At 31.7% G+C, this 20763-nt stretch overlaps 2 protein-coding genes and 1 long non-coding RNA gene across 3 annotated transcripts; 2 read left to right on the top strand and 1 right to left on the bottom strand.

Annotated features, from left to right (window-relative positions):
• Window positions 1–1088: 1088 nt before the first annotated feature.
• On the top strand, window positions 1089–11638 carry LOC115719468 (protein IQ-DOMAIN 5). Its single transcript, XM_030648530.2, has 8 exons — window positions 1089–1337; window positions 2230–2346; window positions 4895–5012; window positions 6026–6268; window positions 6986–7213; window positions 9032–9145; window positions 9918–10407; window positions 11078–11638. Exons 3-8 carry the CDS (start codon window positions 4929–4931, stop codon window positions 11230–11232), a joined length of 1314 nt encoding a protein of 437 aa, XP_030504390.2. The 5' UTR covers window positions 1089–1337; window positions 2230–2346; window positions 4895–4928; the 3' UTR covers window positions 11233–11638.
• Window positions 9851–11159, bottom strand: LOC115719469 (uncharacterized). Its single transcript, XR_004012167.2, has 2 exons — window positions 11027–11159; window positions 9851–10936 (listed from the first exon to the last, which is right to left on the bottom strand). It is a non-coding gene; the product is annotated as an uncharacterized LOC115719469 (long non-coding RNA).
• A 5567-nt stretch (window positions 11639–17205) lies between the features above and the next one.
• Window positions 17206–20458, top strand: LOC115718940 (glycosyltransferase BC10). The gene is made up of 2 exons (XM_030647767.2): window positions 17206–19001; window positions 19908–20458. The coding sequence occupies exon 1, from the start codon at window positions 17863–17865 to the stop codon at window positions 18979–18981; it is 1119 nt and encodes a 372-aa protein (XP_030503627.1). The 5' UTR covers window positions 17206–17862; the 3' UTR covers window positions 18982–19001; window positions 19908–20458.
• The last annotated feature ends 305 nt before the right edge of the window (window positions 20459–20763 follow it).

Here is a 20763-nt window from a genome sequence, read left to right as displayed (position 1 = left end):
ATTTTCTCTATTATTGTAAATGACTGTTGATTTATAATAATATTAAAAATTTCTCAAAAATAAAAAAAACCAAAATAATTATTAAATCCAAAATAATATTTAACTATATAAATAAGTAATAACACAAATTATATGTCAATCGAATTTAATAATAATAATAAATAAGCTGATAACTCTTGAGTTGAATATTAATTGAAACAAGCAAATTGAATAAGCCATTATTGAGGTTATCCTATTTTTCTAAATTATGACAACTAATAAATCAAACTGAAAGATATTGTTAAAATAGTCTACCAACAATATCCATTTTTTTAAAAGAGAAAAAAAAAAGAAAAAGCAATGTCTAATCGATTTTAAACAATGATTGCTATATTTATTTGGAGTTTCTCAAGTTATTGCATTACATATCCAATATATGAAATTGTATTAGTCCTGGGTCAAATAGAATATATTGTTTTTCTTTTTTAATTTAGAACAAAAAGATAATATATTATTACGATAAGAGCAGTTAATTTAATTATTAATTTTTGACCACCAACCAAAAAAAAAAATATAGAGAAAGCAAAAGAAAGAACTCTCAATAATAATGCTGCTTAACCTAATGTTTAATAATTTTTTAAAAAATAGCCAGATATTATTTTATTTAATTAATAAGACAAAAACAATTGATTCTTTTATTTAGTACCACTAGGTTGTGCTTCTAAATTTTGTCAATATTATTTTTTTTGTTTGATTTGGTATAAAGAAAGTTAATTTGTCTTGTTCTATTTAACATTTCTATTTTTAAAATTCTGTCTATGAAAAAATATTTCTATTTCCCTATATAAAAATGTTCAGGTAAGCCTTTTCAATAAAATAAATAAATAAAATGTTCAGGTAAGTGCTAACATGCGCCAGATGCGCAAAGCAACACGTGTTACGTGGGTTAAATCAATCATAAAAAAATACCGTTCGGTGGGTGAAACGAAAAGGCATTCCCGTGATTGACTCATGCGTGATAACGACACGTCAGTCTGCAAATCATACGATGTCGTTTCGTAATCCAAAAAATATAGGATAATAAGAACATAATTTGACACATATATGGTAAAAATTCTAATTAGTCAAAAGTATATGTTATATACACATGCCGCGCACGTTAGCCAATGACCGTCTTCAATCTCTCTCTCTCTCAGCTCTTTCAACTTTATCACCTCATAAACTTCATAACCACATTTCCTCAGCTAGCTTTGAATCACATCAAATCAAATTCTGATCCTCAAAGTTTGAATTTTGTTCAAGAAAGAAAGTTGGAGAATGAGATGTTGACTTTATAAGTAGATCAACGGTTTCAAGAGGTTAGCCTTTAGCTCACCATTGTTTTCTGGTTCACTGTTGATTCACTTCCACCACACTGTCTTTACTCCTTTTTTTTTTCTTTGTATATACATATAAAGTTTCAGGTGAATTTTGCTTTTTCACCTTTTGATCCATGGATCTGCATTGTTTTTTCAGTCCACTATAACTTGCTTTTGAGCTTCTTTTTAGATAAAGTCTCTTTAAAAGTGTGTTGCGACTTTCCTATTTTTGTTTTCTCGATGTTTGAGCGAGGCATTTTAGTGGGAAATTCAGAAAAATTTGAATTTCGTTGTATTTTTAAAATTTATAGTGTTGAGTTTAGGTTTCATGGGTTTTACATAGTTTGGTATATTGAAATGGCTTTCATTGATCTATCTTGGTTTCTAAAGTAATCTTCCATATGGGTTTCTCATAGTGGTAACTGTATTTTCTCCATAATGTGAGTTAATTGAAGCTTTTCTTTACTCTGTTTTCTTCTGAATTCTTGTTGACTTAAATTGTTCATGGTTTATCTATACAGTTGTTCTGTACTTATTATAATTAATATTTTTTCTGGAAGTTATGAGATCTGTAGTTCTCTATTTATGTAATTTGGATTATGCTTGTAGATGGGTCTTGTGGCATGCATCCCATGATTGGATTCGAAAAGGTTTTTTTTTTGTGATATTCTGTAGAATTAATTTTTTGGACCTAGTTCAAACACACGTGGTTTACTTGGGAACTTTCTCTCAATATGAATTAATAGGATAATGTCTGTCAATATGAAATGACTCATTTGTCTTTGATATTTTGCTCTGGTGCATTTCATGGCTGCACTTGGGCCTTGAATAATTGAATTGTTTGGACTCTTGTAGCAGTGTTATCTTATGACATTATTTTCTCTTTTTGCAGTCTGTTAGATATTAGGGGGTTGCAAAGAAATTAGAGAGTTTGTGCTCCTGGCTGCTATTTGTAGAGGAAGTGATTGCTTTACAGTACCCAGACTCAGTTGGATGTCATTACTGAGAGGTTTGTCTTTGAATAAAGATAATTATTATTATTTTATTTCAACTTTTTTCAGTCTTAAGTTAATTATACGCATTTCTTCTCTACCTCTTGTTTGATTTAATGTTAAAATAGGTAACTAGTTAGTGGTAATCTTTATTTTCACTCTTCTTTTTGTGTGTCCAGCAGTTTGGATGCACATTATGGCATCATGTTCTCTTCATGTATAACTTTTTCACTAATGATTGATTTTGATAATGGGCATTGCGTGTTGATTATTGCGATGATAGAAGGAATATCAAAAGATAATTAATTCTATGAACTTGTGAAAATTGGGCTACAATGATTATGTAGAGTGTTGAGGGGAAAACTCCGGCTCAAAAGAAAAGGAAACTAACCAATTGATTTAGAGGCAAAATTAGGGGAGAATAAAATAAAAATGGAAAATTTCAGAAATAGGAAACTGCACTACTTTTTCTTCCTAGTAGAATCAGAGGGAAAATAAGGGAACAATCTGTAAATCAGTCAATTGGATTTTGTACTCCAATTTTTGAGGTTTGATTACATGTTTTCATAGCTTTCTATAAATATTTTTTAAAAGAAAGAGTTAGCACTCTAGGGTTGTTTGTATAATTTGCAATTCGTGGTTCCAAACCCCAATTAATCCGGACCAAACTATTTGAGAACGGACCAAATGAATCCAGTGTCAATGGTTTGGTCAATCCTGACTGTTTATAATTCTCTGGTTCAGTCACAACTTTAAAATTTTTGCTCGTGGTTAAAACCAAACTAAACCACCTAATTCTTGATACATACTTGATATGATTTTCTTATTGAATATTGATATTTATGAATAATCTTAGGTATAATATTGATAATTACTTTAACATTGTGTTAAGAATATTTATTTTCATTGTTATTTACGTATTATAAACTTTAAGTAAAAATAATGCAGTAAAAAATATGAAAACATTTATGAATTACAAACTACGGTTTCGAAACAAACCTATCCGTTCTTAAGTGGATTGGTTTGAGCATTTAATTGGTCTAGTTCGGTTCGAAAAAAAATAAAAATCCAGACCAAACCAAACCATGAACCCTCCTAGACTTAGCAGTCATCAATTTGTTAAATTAGCCCACACTCCTTGCACACAACTCACGCCTAAACACCTGAGAGCCATGCTTGAGTTTTCATCGGTTAGTGCCTTACTATTATTAATTCTTTAAGTATGTATGTTGAAAGGAAGTATACCATAATGCACATATAGAATAGAATGGATGGAAATCTTCAGTCTCCCATTCAAAATAAATAAATAAATAAAAAGAAATCTTCAATGTCCAAATTTCTCTCACCACTTAACATTTGACGAATCATCATTTCCATTTATGTATGGAGATGTGCTTTTAAATAAGTACATGAGATTGAGAGGGGAAATTTATGTAACTATTGTTGATTTGTCAAATTTTGAATGGTAGAACAATAGAGGTATTTAATAGGCAAGTAATTGATGGTCATATTTGAAAGCTATAATTAATATTGCGATATGTTTAAGCTAACATTAATAGAGTAAATGAAATGGCCCACAAGCATAATTAAGTGTACTTAGTACTTCAAGATATATTCTCTAGTCTAATAATAGCATGTTAAATAACCTTCTTCTGTCCTGCAATGAAGATTCTGCCACCTTATTAAATGATTTGTTATCTTCAATGATCACTTGATCAAGCTGCAGACAATGTACCACATATGTAATCAAACCAAGAGTTGTTGCATTTAATTAATGTGACACTGAACTGATTTTTTGAGGCCACTCAATGCTAATTACAGAAGTCATGAATTCTTAGTGCAGGTTGTGAAATCTTAATAGCTGGAACCTACCATGGTAACCAACTTTAGTTCATTTTTAAGTCAACTAAATAAAGATTTAATTGATCTAGGGAAACGTCTGTAAAAGTTCTGGTTGAATGGCATTGCCCATCTCATTGTAAAGTTTCTCTAGAGCTACATAGCTTGCAAACTCTACTTCTTTTTTACCTATCCAATGTGGATTTGTTGCTACTAGTTCAGAAGAAGTTATTCCATATAGTTCATGTAGTGTGTGATAAAATCACACACTACATGTAGACTTATGGATCCTTTCTCTTTTCTAAAAAATGTAGTGTGTGATAAAATGACAAAGAAGAATTTGTTCTCTGACTTTGATATTATGAAATTATGTGTTTATTCTATGATGGGTTCATATTGATTCACTTACTTCATGTCCGAGTATGAATTATTTTCAGCAATTGTCAAATAGTTGTTCTAGGTTTCTGGACCAGATCTGTCTAGAACCAAAGCCTGTCCTAATGAACATTTTAGGGTGTGTGTGATACTTTTTTAGTATTTTTTTTTCTTCAACAGTCATTTGTTGAGGACGTCTTCTGTGGAATATTGTTACAACGTTTAATACTTTAATAATAAGATTAGCAAACAATCATGAAGGATAATTATTTCACCTTTTAACCGTTCCTCTTGTGTTTTCTCCTTTGGCTCTGGAGTATGACTGAAACAGATTTTATTCTTCTCTGGCAGATCTTTATTCCATTGAGCTTAAGTAATTGCCAATATGGGTGTCTCAGGGAAATGGATAAGAGCATTGGTTGGTTTGAAGAAAACAGAAAAATCCCAGTCTTCAGAGAAGGATGAAAATGTATGTATCATTTTGTCTCTAGCTCTAATTGCTTCATACAGTGTATAATGAATAAATCTTATGTATGTATAACATTTACTTGTTTTCAACACATTCTGCTTTAACTAGTTCTTCTGAGCTTTTATTATGCTAAGAAATTTAGTTGAAACCACAATTGTTATAATGCTTACATTAGGCTACTCATGCTTGAGAGAGTTGTGTCTCCCAAATATATCTGACAAAAGCTCTATTTAGAATTTCTACAAAAACAGCATGAAGGTTCATTAGCTAAGTTCTCTGAAGAGACATTGACAATAGGATGCTACAAAGTCACAATGCACAAAAATGTGATTCACTGTCCCATAATCTTTTTCAATCAACACATAAATCTAGAAAATGAGCTTGATTTGTTCAAATTTATCAAGCTTAAGAATCCTATTCAAATCTACTAGTCATCCTGCTACCTATCCCAAAACTTTGATCTATTGGACTAAAAAAAAGTGGCATTCCATATAAATATATATGGTTCCAAATCCCTACTGGGTTACCATTCCTCGGTCTGACTTTAATAATTTACACATATACGATCTTTCATAATAGCAGTTATGAAGAAACTTAGGAAAAAAGTTAATTTGGGTAGCTATTTGGATTTTTAGCACCATGTTTTTCAATTGTCCCCCCTTCTCTAATGCAGTTACCGTTATTATAATTAAATAAATAAATAAAGAGTAGCATGAACTAGAAACTGAAGGAGTTCATCACTCCCCACCAATGGCAGCGAACAATTTATTTTTAGAATGATTGTTTCTTTTCAATAACTGTATTATCCAGTGGACTAATGTTCAGGGTTTGTTGCAGAACAACTTATTGGTAAAGTACTTTGCTAAACAAGACATGAGAAGTGTGATGATATCTACTGAGAATTTTGTTTAATTTGGCTAAACACGTCTTTGCTTATAAAACATGTGGTGTTACTGTAGTTCTACTTTATTTTTGTGATTCCATTTAATTATCTTGTTCTTCCTTTATTATAGAGGGCTGCTAGCAAGTCTCGTCATCGTAGAAAGAATTCTGTTGAATTTGACTGTGACAAACTTCAATGTGATACAAATCCAAATGCTGCTCCGGCAGTTAAAGACAGTAGTACTCAAATGAAACCCGATACAGCTGCTTCCCCTTCTAGTTCGCTTCCAGTACATGAAACAGCACAGAGTCAGATGAACGTAAGGGAAGAATGGGCTGCAGTACGAATTCAAACAGCTTTTCGCGGTTTTCTGGTATGAGGTTCTTACTCTATATCATCTGGTTCTTTCTATCTTTCCTTCTTGTTGATGCATCTTTATTAAAATATTTGAAAATAAAAAAGTTGATATTCTATAATGTGATTATGACATTATGTGAGGGATGAATAAGCATAATGTATAAAAAATAAAATATATTTAAAATTAAAGTGGGGCCTGGCTCTACACTCACATGTATAGGTACATAAATCAGAAGATGTTGAAAGTGAAATCTGTGCTTGAGACTGTATAAAGTGAAATCTGTCTTACAGGTTGAAATATCAAATGTGTTAAGCATTATTTTCCTTCTGTTGTGAATTTCATATTTGCAAATTATAGTATTCCTGTTACTGAAAGAATTACCTCAGTTACATTACGTTAAATGTGCCTGTTATTTCTTCCAACATTTGGTTTCCTAGTTCAACTTCAAAAGTTTGTTATTATCACACAGAATATTTGGAGTTTATTTATGACTAACCTTTGTTTTGAAATCATTCTTTTAAATGTTTTCCTACTACGTTCATCATGATCCTTGTAACGCATGTTTCCTTTAAACTTCCAAGAAACTGTCTTCCATGATTGTTGTTTTGCTTCTCTTTGGCAATAAACTTGGGCAAGAATGCTTTTATAGTGGAACACGAATCATTGAAACGCTATAAGAAAAACTGTGCTACAGTTGTTATCCTCTTGTGAACTTTTGGTTAAATAATTCAGGCTCGAAGAGCTTTACGAGCTTTAAAAGGGTTGGTGAGACTTCAAGCTCTTGTTAGAGGTCACGCAGTGAGAAAACAGGCGGCCATAACTCTTCGCTGTATGCAAGCTTTAGTGAGAGTACAAGCTCGTGTGCGAGCAAGGCGTGTTCGTATGGCATTGGAAAGCCAAACAGAACAACAAAAACTTCAGCAACAACTTGAAAATGAAGCACATGTGCGAGAAATAGAAGTAAGTAACCTTTTATTCTTGTGTTATTAGTTACATTTATGATATAATCTATTGAAAGAAAGGGAGGTCTCATGGTCTGTTCTTGACTAAAGATAATTTTCTATTATGACTAAATCTAGTAAGAGGATACTTTAATTTCAAACTATTGGTTTGTTCCTCGAATGTGTGTGCATATGTGCATAAATATATACAAATTTTGTTACATAGTCAGGCATGCTTACTTTTGAAATTGCCATCATTAAGAATATATTCTTTGAATGAAGTAAGCAAGTAGATACTTAAATTTAAAAACCAATAATATTTAAAAGTATATAATTAGATTTATAACATGCTATTGGCTTTTTAAAATTTTATAAATCTTTTATATACTTTCATGTTCTTTTACCTATTAAAATTTTTATACATGCTCATTGTTATGATATCTTATCAATATTTCTTGATAATTTCTTAAGTAAAATATTTTTGATATTTATACTTAATAATATATTAGTTGTTTTCATTGTTTTAGTGAAAACCATTATGTTATTTTTATTAGTTTTTCCTTCATTCATTTGCTCGCAAATGCATCTTAGAAAAGTCATTAAAATAAAAGAGAAAAAAGTATGCAGTGTCAATATGTATTTTGAGTTAAAATTTACATTTCATGGCTCTATATAATATATATATTTATATATATAAATAGTTGAATTTCATTTAAAAATAGATAGAAACAACAACTTTTGTATAACAACTTGCTGCTTCGAACTATATTCTTAAAACTAAAATATTGCAGCACATGTAAGAAACATTTATATGTATGTATGTGTTTGTCTGTATGTACATGTGTAAGGAATTTTTATACACCAACTTTCTTCAATTTGGTTTCAAACTATTTAACTGTTGAATTTATTTGACTTGTCATTAGTAGTGACTACGGAAGGTTCCTACCTACCTCGTTTCTGGTAACTTTATTGATTTCATAAGAACAAAAAACATGCTAGATTATATCATAGAAAACTTTGTATTTTGTAAAATTTTGACTGAAAAACTGCATATTTGAAAAATGTTAGCAAAACCTGATTATGTTTTCTGTCATATAATTCTTTTGACTATTATCAAATCGTCCGTTTTCGCCCTTAGTTAAAAGTCACAAGTACTATGTATTTCAATAATACCAAACAACATGACCAAAATAAAAAACATGCTTATCTTAATTATCAAAATTGTAAGATTTCAGGTGAGAACAAAAAAATGAAGCAAATACTAATAAATTTACAATTTACTTTTGAATTTATATTTGAGTAATGCTAGAGACACTAAAACTACACACAATAATGTATATTTAATTTAGTTATAGATAGTTTAAATGGTAACTCCATCACTTCTAATTGTAAGATAAGAATTTTTTTTTGGAACAATTGTAATGTTAATTTAAGATTATGTAAAAATTGAATTCTTTATATTTTTCTTGAGACTAGAAAACTGTGACTTAAACTTCAAACCTTTTAGAAACAAATTACATTTCTTTTGAGAGTTGTACATGTTAATTTGAGAGTTCCCTTCCCTCACTTGCAAACAAGTGGAAACTAACAACTCAAGTATTGTATAATTATTTTCCCTTGAGGCCAACCAACTTTCTATATACATACAAAATACAATTAATGCCAGCTCACGAATGAACTAACTACCCCCAACAGACACAGTAAGCCACTATCTATTAGTTTACACAAGCACGAGACAAGTACAAAGTACACACTCAACTGAGTCTCCCTTCTAGTGTATTTGAAACAAATGATGGGTCTATCAGTTGATCATTTTACACATCACTCTGTGGTGCAGGAAGGTTGGTGTGACAGTGTAGGATCTGTTGAACAGATTCAAACGAAATTGCTAAAGAGACAGGAAGCTGCTGCTAAGCGAGAACGAGCAATGGCATATGCTTTGGCTCACCAGGTGAGAAGACCAATCTTTTTTCAGTTGTATGAGCAGTTTAATAGTCTTGCTAAATGTTACTGTAATGTGCATAAATTGATTTAGCGAATATCATGGTTTGGATATGTATAGTTACATGTTTTCTCTTTATGCTGTTATTATGAATGTGGTGTTATTCTTGCACATTCATGTAATGTTGAGACATTGAGCAGCAAATGTGCTGCTATTTTGCTGTACCAACGAAACTCTGTAGCCAGCTGTTTCCTTTTGACAGTATGATCTGTTGTATTAGGCTTTTAAATCACAATGTTCTACATTTTTGAATTAAGAAACTATCAGTTTGAAAGTTAAAATACCTTCCCATGGTTTTACTTGGTTACTATCACTTACTAGGTTCTGTGGGTGATTTGAAATTATATGCATTTATACTTTAGACTTTAGTATCATTCTTATAGCTGATGTAGATGAATTTTGAAGGATAACAGAGAATGTTTGTAGGATATGGCATCAGGCTTCTATGTGCGTCTCTAACTGAAGATTTGGGATTGGGGTTTCATTTACATAAGTGAAAATGCTGTAAAATAGTATTGTGGCTAGATTGAAATAGAAATAAGAATTATAAATGAAATACTTTACCTTTTTGATGTGTAACTAATGATTTCTTCATGCTTAGTATAGGGATCAATTAGAATAAATAATTCTAAGCAAGCTAAAAAACTAGAGTTGTTTACCCCTTGCAATAATTGTTTGAAGTATACCGTATATCATTGAGCTTAAATCATTCTGCCTGCAGTGGCAAGCGGGATCTAGACAACAGGCTGCTCCTTCTGGATTTGAACCAGATAAAAGCAGCTGGGGATGGAACTGGTTAGAGAGATGGATGGCGGTTCGCCCTTGGGAAAACCGATTTTTAGATATAAATCTTACAGATGGAGTTATGGTACGAGAGAATGGATCAGCTGAGGGCAAAAATGGAACCAAATCCCAGTTAAAATCTGCTGGGAAAAAGCCAATTACAACAAATATGCACTCAAATCTTTTGCAACAGAAAACTGGTGCTGCTCATTCTGATGGCTGCAGTTCATCGCCCAGCAAATCAGCAGCCATAGTTGAGCCTTCCAACACACAACATCCCAAGCCAAAATCCAAGCCACATTTAGAAGATCAAACTGCAGAAGGAAACTCAAAACCTGCTGTCAGTTCGAGATCTCAAAGCAATCCAAAAGAGAGATCCACACAAGCTGATAAACAAGCAAAGAAGAGGTTATCTCTACCAAATAACAGTGAGTTTGTTCTCCCTGCCTCTCTCCCTATATATATTTACACACAGATACATACATACATACATTATGTCCAATTGCAGTCTCCAAATTAGAACATAACAATCATAACAGACACGGTTCCATATTCCCATTTCTCAAGTCACCTACTCGAGAACATTGTAGTCTACTTTTTTTTTTTTGGGTAACCGATAAAAGTTAAAATAACAAAAGTAACAAAGGTTACATAGTAGGTGGGGATTTCTTCCATCTAAGAAAGTTCATTGTCTATCCTAAGAGCATGCTTAGCCAATTTATGGGCCTCAACATTAAAGTAATATGAGAGAGACCTAGGAAAACTAGACAATATGACTTTGATATCAGAAAAGATAACTCCCAATTCATTCAAATACACTATCTGACCCTCCAAAGCTGAGACCAAAGAAAGTGAATCAGAAAAAACCCTCTTCACGGGAAGTCCCACATCTTGAGCCCAACGCAAACCTACTACTAGTAAAGCAACTGCTTCTGCCTAAAAAACTGAAAAAAAAACCTGCAAATGAGATAGTTAAAAGCAATAAGTACTTTTAATTTTTAAAACTCAAAAAAAAAATTTTAGAATATAATTGTAATAGAGTCAAACCTTTTTAGTTCTTGTTATTGTCCGTTTAATTGTTGCTTTTGGTTGGATCAGGGGGAGGTTCCGGCGCTCAAGCAGCCAGGCAAATCAATAGAGGTGCTGTTAAAGGCACACCCAATTCTCAGAAGGCCGGGAAGGAAAGATCGAAACCGAATAGAAGAGAGGAACTAACTCCTTCTAAACCTGTCCTGCAAACTATGGATGCGTAGCTTAAAATATCCCCCAGAAAAATAATCTCATGCTATTTCTTGGTTTTGATGCCGCTGTTTGAGGCTGTACATATTGAGCTACCTACCATAAGAGGATATTCAACCACATTACATTCACTTCTGTACAAATATATTAAGTGGTTAAGGTGCAGCGGTGTCAAGAGGATTAAGCTTGTCAAAGGGAACAAGAATAGCTAGTATTGGTGTGTGATGACCAGGTATATTTGTGGTGTTAATTATGTGATTATATTTATGCATTATATTATTATTATTGTTTTTCAAATGTAAAAATTTCAGAGCTGTCCGTTTCAGTATTAATTAAGTTGGTAGTATTATTTTTGTACTTATGTTTCATCTAGACAAAATTTTGTATGGGATGAGAGTGGTAGTGGTAATTAATTGAGAAGTGTTATATATATTAATATATACATATATAAATATATATAAATACATAAAGAAATTCTTTGGTTGGTGTATCACGTTTGCCACTACCGTATACACATTTTGTTTTCATACATTTTAGAGGGGAGATTCGAACTTGAGATTTTCTATTTGTGATAAAAAGTGTAGAATTATTAAGCTATGTATCCGTATAGATATTTTTTTTTTGAAAGACCTGTATAGACATTTTTAGTTATAGATATATAGAAAAATTAGAAATTGTTTTTTTAAGAGTAATTTGCGGCATAAATACCTAAGTTTTATGCCGAGTAGCATATAAGTACCTAAGTCGTATTTTTGGCGGTAAAAATACCTTCCGTCACTAGTGTGGAACTTCCGTAGGTACCTCGACGTTAAGTGCCAGATCAGTACCTACATGGCACGTTGTGATTGGTCCAGGTAGATTTATTTTTATTTTTTATTTTAAATAATCATTTAATATTTTAAAAATTAATTTTAAATTATAAAAAATAAAAAAATATTTTTTTTTCTTTTATTCTCTCTCTCTCTCTCTCTTTATTCTTCTTCCTTCCTTCTTCATCTTCACTGCTCTCTCTCTCATCGAAATCAAAATGGAAACACAGAAAAGAACAAAACCTGATATCCAACTTCAACCCAAAACCTGATATCCAACTTCAAACGCAGAAACCAATTTTACCCTATCTCTATCAACTCACTATTTTCCTTCCCTATTCATCATCGATTTTCAAAAATTCATAAAATAAATTTATATAAACAAATAAAATCTCAAATCTAAATAAATCCATAAATATCTAAAACCCAAAAATTACAAACAAACCAATAAATTTCAGATTCAAACTTGTTGCATTCAAACAAATTTTTTACAACTACACAGACTATACTCAGATTTATACACAAATAAATAGCAACATTTCATCATATGTTCATCATTATTCAATATTCTATTTACAGAAGAAAAAATGGCCAAGAAAATCAAGCAACGAATACCTCTATAATCTTTTCTTCTATTTAGCCAAACCCATATCCAGATCTGACCTATTCTGTGATAGACCTCGTCTTCTCGCAAGAGGAGTTTGGCGATGGCGATTCCGCCATTGAATCCGGCAAGGAGATAAGAGAGGGAGAAATTGAGCAGAGGGAACTTGAGCTGCGGGGTTAGGATTTTCATGCTCAAGCCTCTGACTCGCAAGTTGTTGAGAAGAGAGGAAAAGGAGGGTGCACTGTGTTCGCAGGCCAACGCCGATGAGGGAGAAGAGCAATGACCCCATCGTTCCTGGGCAGATCTGGGTGTGCGACTTGATGGGGTCTAGAAACCAGACGAAGAAGAAGAAGAGGACTACGGGTATTGATGATATCGACAATGATGAGAGAGAGAGAGAGAGGGGGTCTGCATTTTGATTTCGATGAGAGAGAAAGAGAGCAGTGAACTGAAGATGAAGAAGGAAGGAAGAAGACGAAGAGAGAGAGAGAGAAATTTTTTTTTTTATTTTTTATAATTTAAAATTAATTTTGAAAATATTAAATGATTATTTAAAATAAAAAATAAAAATAAATCTACCTGGACCAATCACAACGTGCCATATAGGTACTGATCTGACACTTAACGTCGAGGTACCTACGGAAGTTCCACACTAGTGACGGAAGGTATTTTTACCGCCAAAAATATGACTTAGGTACTTATCTGCTACTCGGCATAAAACTTAGGTATTTATGCCGCAAATTACTCTTTTTTTAATATGGCGGAGTATGCATCCTATTTGCTTTTAAATTTTATAAATAATTTATGGTCTTAAATTTAAATAGTGAGTTATACATGTATATTCGTGTAATTTATTATTTTAAATTTTATTTTTAACACTTAAAATTTTCAAAATTTTCTAAAAACCGATAGGATGTCTAAATATAATGTAAATGTAAATCTGTCGTATAAAAGATATTAGTACATAATTTCACTAGGTACTATAAATAAAAAATGATCTTAAACTAGCGGTTAAAAAATGATTCTTCTACCTAAAAAGTTCACTATAAATAGGCTATTTAATATTTTTATCTGTCTAACTATAATTTTTGTATTATCACGTTCCTTGAAGATTTGTTTAATACATTGAATTAGATTATATTGTATTGTATAATATTATGTATACTTATATTTTATATCATATTGTTACATAATACTATAATACTATGTTACATTATGATTATCAAAAAATTATATATTTTATACACATAAGTCAATACCAAATTTAGTAATATATAAAAATATGACATAATAATTTGATATAATATTATACATTGTAATACGACGTAATATAGTGTAGTGAACAAACTTTGGTTTATTTTCTGGTTGTTTTGTTACAATTAGTCATCGAACTAGTCATAGTGTTGTAAAGTGATTATTCTATTAAGTTTTGTTACACGGTGAACCCGGGCCTTAGATCATGGACCTGCGTCTGGGGTTCGAGATTCGAGATTCAGGATCCAAGTTCGAGTTTAGGTCCAAGTCCAGATCGTGGTTTGGATTGGGGTCGAGTTTATTATAAGGAATTTATAATTTTACACAACTTATTAGTACAAGTTAATATCAAATATAGTATTGTATTAAATAATACTAAAACAATAATTCAACACAATACTTACAATGCAACACGGTGTACCAAATGGATAAAATTGCCATTGTATATTTAATTTTAAAAATAAAAATAAATAGAAGTTATTAATAATGACATTCTTTAGAAAAATAGTGGGAGGAGTATTCTTTTTCTTTAATCCCTTATTTAATTAAGTTTTTAATTTTTTAATTTTAATAAAGTAAATAAATATAAATAAATGACTACTTTACTATTAATTTCTATTGTTTATTAATAAACATCATAAAGTTACAACAAATAAAGATATAAATGTGGCACAAAAACTAAACAATAAAAATTTAAAACAACTCTACATAACTTGAACCAAACTTTGTCCCACCTTATAATTTTTGAGACTGAAAGTGTCACAATCAATATCATCTTATACAAAATAAGCATAAATAATATGATAGATTGAATATCAAATGTTAGATAATAATATCAAATTTTCATATTGGAAATTAATACCTTTCTAAATAATAATATAGTGAGCAATCTAGAATATATGTGTAAAAATGCCACAACTAAGGGCCCATTTGGCACAGCTTTTGGAAAAGCTAAAAGTTGCTTTTCAAAAAAACTGTGACAAAAAGGTGTTTGGTAAGCAGTTAAGAAATAGCTTATTGAAGAATTTATGAGAAAACTACAACTAAAAGCTAAAGCTGGCACAACCCAACTTTTAGAAAAAGCTCTTTTGATTAAAAGACTCTATAATAAATTATTTTTACTAAAAATTTATTTAATTATATATTATATATTATAAAAAATTAAAATATTTTTTAAAATTAAAAAATATATAAAAATAAATAATATTTAAATTTCAAAATTTTTATTGTATTTTAAAAAATATTTCATATTTCATATTTTTATTATTAACAAATAATATCAATTTATATTTCTTATAAACTGTAATTTTATCTTTTACAAGTGATAAAAATATAATTTAAAAATATTAAAAATTATTTTTATCAAATACATATAAATTTATAATATAGAAAAAAATAATTAAAAATATATAAAAAATAAAAATTTTATAAACATATTTTTTATATATATATTTGTGATTATAATGAACTAGATTAAAATATTATCATTATTATAATAGAATCTTAACAAGTCGCAGCACTTTAAAAATTATAATTTACCAAACACTCGGCTCAGTTTTTTTTCACAGTTTTGGTACAGCTGCTTTTCCTCACAGCACAGCTACAGCTATAGCTGCTTTTTCCCACAGCACAGCTGTATCAAACTGGCCCTAAGAGTGTCACAATTAGTTATATTATGTTAATTTGACACATAAGATACTTGTATCATAAATAAATAAATAAATAAAAATAATTAATTTCTTAAAAATAAAGTTAGAAGGAAAGGAAGTATTGATTTTAAAGTATCTAGATATATTTATGGAAGAAAATTAAAACAAAATGAACTAAATTTTTCGTAATAGTAATACTTTTTTTTTGCAATTTCTTTCCAAATAAGCAATGACATAATCAACTTTACATGACTTTATACACATTGTATTTGAAATGGCTATTGATGGCATAGTGACTCATTCTAGTCTTCAAGTTTCTTTATTTTTGTAGATTTCAGATGACAAGAGTAGTTGCTGTCAATTGTATCTTATAATCTTAATAATTAATGATCCTCTATAGATGATTTACATTAAGTAGGGACAAAATTACCGTTACGCTTTCAATGTATTTTATTCTTAAAATACTTAGCAACCTATAAATGATATTTTAGTGAGCTAATATAATCACTAAAATGAGCGCTCTATCATTTATCTATATTTAGGTAAGCTCGAAGAAAATTATCATTTCACTTCTATGTTCGGATAAAAGCTATAGATTCCGTATCTATGATTAGCGCTCCCACTCAATTGAACTACCATGTTCTTAACCTATACGTCACGGGAAGAACCATTTGGTCGACTTTAACTAATAGATTAAAGAACACAAATAATGCAAAACCATCTCAAGATTGAGATCATTTGATCTAGGATCAACTAGGTGATATTGAATTGAATAGATATTACGGTAAGTTTATCATATCTAGTTCAAGTTCAATATCGGTCCCTTCCAATGCATACTCCATACATCAAACCCAAACTTATTACTTTAACCAATGCCCTGAAAAGACATAGCACTTATCCAAGGTGCAAGTAAACTACGTTGTAGTTATCATATCAGTTAAACCCTGTGTACTGATAAATCATAGGATTACATTTAATCACACGATCTTGATTACTTTTCACTGTGTTGACAACACAATAAACAAGAATATCAGTGTGATAAGGATTTAGATGAATTTATAAATATAAATGATCACATGAACCAAATAACACATTAAACAAGTAATAAAATTAAATTTGCTTCTTTATTCATAATTGAATAAAAAAGATTAAATTGAAATAGTTTTATTTAGGGCACAAAGTACGACAATCTAATATATTTAAGGTCTATCTAGATTCGATCCAATTATATATTGGATGTTAGATTTTACTATCCGATCCGATCTAATTAATTTCAGTTATCCAATCAATCCAATATCCATTAAATGTTGGATTAGATCAGTTCTATCCATGTATTTCATATATAAAAATATAACCACAAAAACAAATAAAAATATTAAATATAAAAAATTAAAAAATAAAATAATTTCCCAGCAAATAACTCTAAAGAATATCACTAACACGATCAACATTATCAATAGTTTTAATTTGAGAATGCATGGAATGGAACATCAACTATCTTTTTCTTAGGAATTTGAATCAACATCAACCGTTTTCTAGGATTTTGTTTACATGATAAATTCTCCAAATGTAACAGAAAAACAAATCCAATTTAATTCAACAATATAGATTTTTTTTTTTTAAAAAACAACCTTATAGTTTTTTAAGTAACAACATTATAGTTTGATTTAGTTTTTATTTAGGTAAATAGATAGAACCAACTCCTCTTGGCTTCATCATAATACACGCAATAGTTGTTATTTTTTTTTTTTGCCAATTTTTTTTCTTAATAATCTTTTTTTTTTCTGTTTACTCATGAATTTTGCATATAAAATAGGGTAATACTAACATAATATCCCTTTGAAAAGTAAGAAAAGGGCAAAAAAATCTAAAAAAGGGAAAGTACAGTTAGCATAAAGAAAAGAAAAAGAAAAGTTATTTAACGGCGTCAATTATAACGGCGAAAGTAAAGAATAGGTTAGGGCCAAAGCTGAATCAAAATCCCAAATCCCTAAAAATCCATTATCGTCTTCATCATCTGAAATCTGTAACTCTGAGAAGTCTCATCTACTTATTATTATTATTATTATTATTTATTTAATTTTCCCACTCCAACTTTTCTTTCCTTCATAAATTTTCCCTCGATCCAAACATTCTCCTTAAATCACCCATAACCATTCTCCCCATTCTTCCCCCACACAGACAGTTACTATCCCTCTCTTTCTGTCTCTCATTCTTCCGTTTTTCACCATTCCAGACCCTCCGCTTACCCCCGTGCACACCAGAGTCGTGAAACCCACATGCACATTTGCCGCCTGGGCGTCGAGATTCGTCGCTACGGGCTCAATGTTCTCCACCCCATTCGTTCTCTCCTTCTCTCTCTTGCTCTCTCTTCCAATCCTCTTCCTCCTCGCCCCTAGATTCCTTTCTCCGCTTCAGCAACAACCCCAGAGCCCTGTCTTGATATCTCCCTCAGACGAACAAGATGACCTTGCTCTCTTCAATCGGGCTTCGGGTTCTGCCATTAACAGCATCAATAACAATAACCCTTCCAGATTTTCTCACCTCTCCACAGGCTCTAATCCAAAGCGCAAGATCGCTTTTCTTTTCCTTACCAACTCCGACCTCCATTTTTCTCCTCTTTGGGATCAATTCTTCAAAGGAAATTCTCATCTTTACAATATCTATGTCCACGCCGATCCAACCGTCAACGTAACGCGTCCCCATGGAGTTTTCGAGGGTCGGTTCATTCCCGCCAAGCGGACATACCGCGCCTCTGCCACACTTATATCCGCCACGCGCCGTTTACTTGCCACCGCCATCATCGATGATCCGGCCAATGTCTTTTTCGCTGTGTTGTCCCAGTACTGCGTGCCTCTCCACTCGTTCAGATACGTTTACCACTCCCTACTGGTCTCCAGGTCGTTCGATTCGTCGTCGGCTGAGACCGACGCTGAGTTGACTCGGCTAGGCGTACGTGCCAAGTACAAGAGCTTCATTGAGATTCTCTCAAAGTCACGAAATCTCTGGAAGCGTTACACGGCTAGAGGAAGGTTTGCGATGATGCCGGAAGTGCCCTACGACCAATTCCGTGTCGGATCTCAATTCTTCGTTCTGACTCGTCGGCACGCTCTGGCTGTGGTCAAGGATCGGACTCTGTGGAGGAAGTTTCGATCGCCGTGCTATAAGGAAGATGAATGTTACCCAGAAGAACACTATTTTCCGACTCTTTTGTCAATGACGGATCCGAATGGCTGTACTCAATACACATTGACTCGAGTCAATTGGACCGGTACGACCAAGGGCCACCCTTACACCTACGGGGCGGCTGAGGTGTCGCCGGAGCTTATTCATCGTCTTCGAGAATCTAATCACTCTGAATCTTACTTGTTTGCTCGTAAATTCTCGCCGGATTGCTTGAAACCCTTGATGGATATAGCCAAGAAAGCCATTTTCCGGGATTGAATTTTTTTCCCGGCTAACTGGTAAGTGAAAATCTTTACACTTTCTGCATTTTCTTTTTTGATTTGGATTTCTTGTTGTATGTTTCAAGCTGAAAAAGTTGTAAAATGGGAATTGTTTTTATCAGAAACTGTGATTGTTTGATCTTTAACAATTCATGGATGAAATTGGTTTAGTTTAAGTTGAGAGATCTTATTAATTAAGAGGCACAGGAATCTGTCAATAAATTTGATGATTCTTTCAGAGTTCTTTGTAGTATTACAAATGAGAATTCTTAGTTTAAAAGAAAGATACATGTGTTTGGCCATAACTAGATGATTTTTGCTGAAAGAATTTAAATTTAGTATGCAATATGGTGCCAGAATCTTACCAAGGTCTCATTTTGAAGTAACTAAGGGCACCCTTTTCTGATAAGGGATTATGTTATTGTTGGTTAAACTTTTTTAAGCCAAGAAAAATATAAATACCATTTCTTTTTCTTGTCCAATTTTCTTGTAAATTTGAGTATAATATGTTTCATTGAGTATATAGATTTTTAAAAATATCTGAATTATTTGTTGATTGGGAAGCATTGTTGCTATTAGGCAGAAATGTGAAATGTGCTTTTCTGTTTATTCTGCCTGCAAATTGATAGCCGTAGCCTACTGAAAATTCTAGTGTCTATGCAATGTTAGGTGGAAGAGCTACATGCTTTACCCCATTATTCTACAACAGCCCTTTTTGTTTTGTCACTCAAAGAATTCCCCTTATCTTTTCCATCTCGAATCACAATTTTATTTTAAATTAGCTTTATCTTCATGTTTTCATGTTACTGCCTAGGTTCCAAGGGAATGCTAACATTGTGGTTTCAAATTTGTTTTAATCATTAATCCTTATTGTAGTTCTATCAACTCAAAGAATGAATTATGTTTTTTCGTTTATTCCTTCAGGTAAAGAAGTCAATTGTGCATATTTATATTGGTTCTTTTCTCTGCGGAGCAAGTGGAGCTGAAAGAAAATTGGATCTTCAAACTGGGAATCTAGTTTGGAAGAGGCATAAAGAGGTGCCCACAACCAGGTAACCCAGAAGTTTCAACTGAGAGTTAGATAAGATTTTATGAAAAAACCAAATGGTGGGATTAAAAGAACAGTGATAATAGGGGGGAAGTAGAAAAGGCAAGAATTAAGAAGAGGCAGCATAAGCAACCAAGTGAGTTACCTTTTACTTTTGTTAAAGTTGTATTCTTTTCTTGTTTTCCTTAGATTAGATATCCGGATGGTGTAGCACAAGTAGGTTTATTTTTTAGACTTTTGTTAAAGGGTGTTTTGTACATATATAAGGGTGGAGTTTGGTTGCATTCCCTTTACTTCACAAGACAGCAAAACCAAAAGAAAAAAAAAGGAAAAAGAACATTTAAAACCAATGTAAGTGAACATTGTTGGCCTTGAAGTTTGAACAGGGTTAATGAAGAAACCAAGTTGAAGCTCATTCTTTCACATATATTATTTTCTTGTCTTTCATTTTCCCACTTAAAATCTTCATATTGCTATTACCTTCACCAACCCCATAACCAAAAAAAAAAAAAGTTACCGGGAAAATCTGCCAAGAAAGTGGATGTAAAAGAGTCATGAGCTGGTAGCCGACAATTTAAAGAGGTATTATTATTCCATATAAATCAATGGCTGCAGTAGGCTTACCCACCAAGGCTGTTTTTTTTTTAGTTGTGGTGGCCCATCTATATATGTAAGGTTGCATGTCATGTTCACTAAAATGTCGATAATATTTATTATATAAATACAAAAATA

The sequence above is a fragment of the Cannabis sativa genome, chromosome 2 (assembly GCF_029168945.1).
Source record: "Cannabis sativa cultivar Pink pepper isolate KNU-18-1 chromosome 2, ASM2916894v1, whole genome shotgun sequence".
NCBI lineage: Eukaryota > Viridiplantae > Streptophyta > Magnoliopsida > Rosales > Cannabaceae > Cannabis > Cannabis sativa.
The sequence above is the reverse complement of the archived record's forward strand: the minus strand, read 5'-3'. Positions and strand labels throughout refer to the sequence as shown.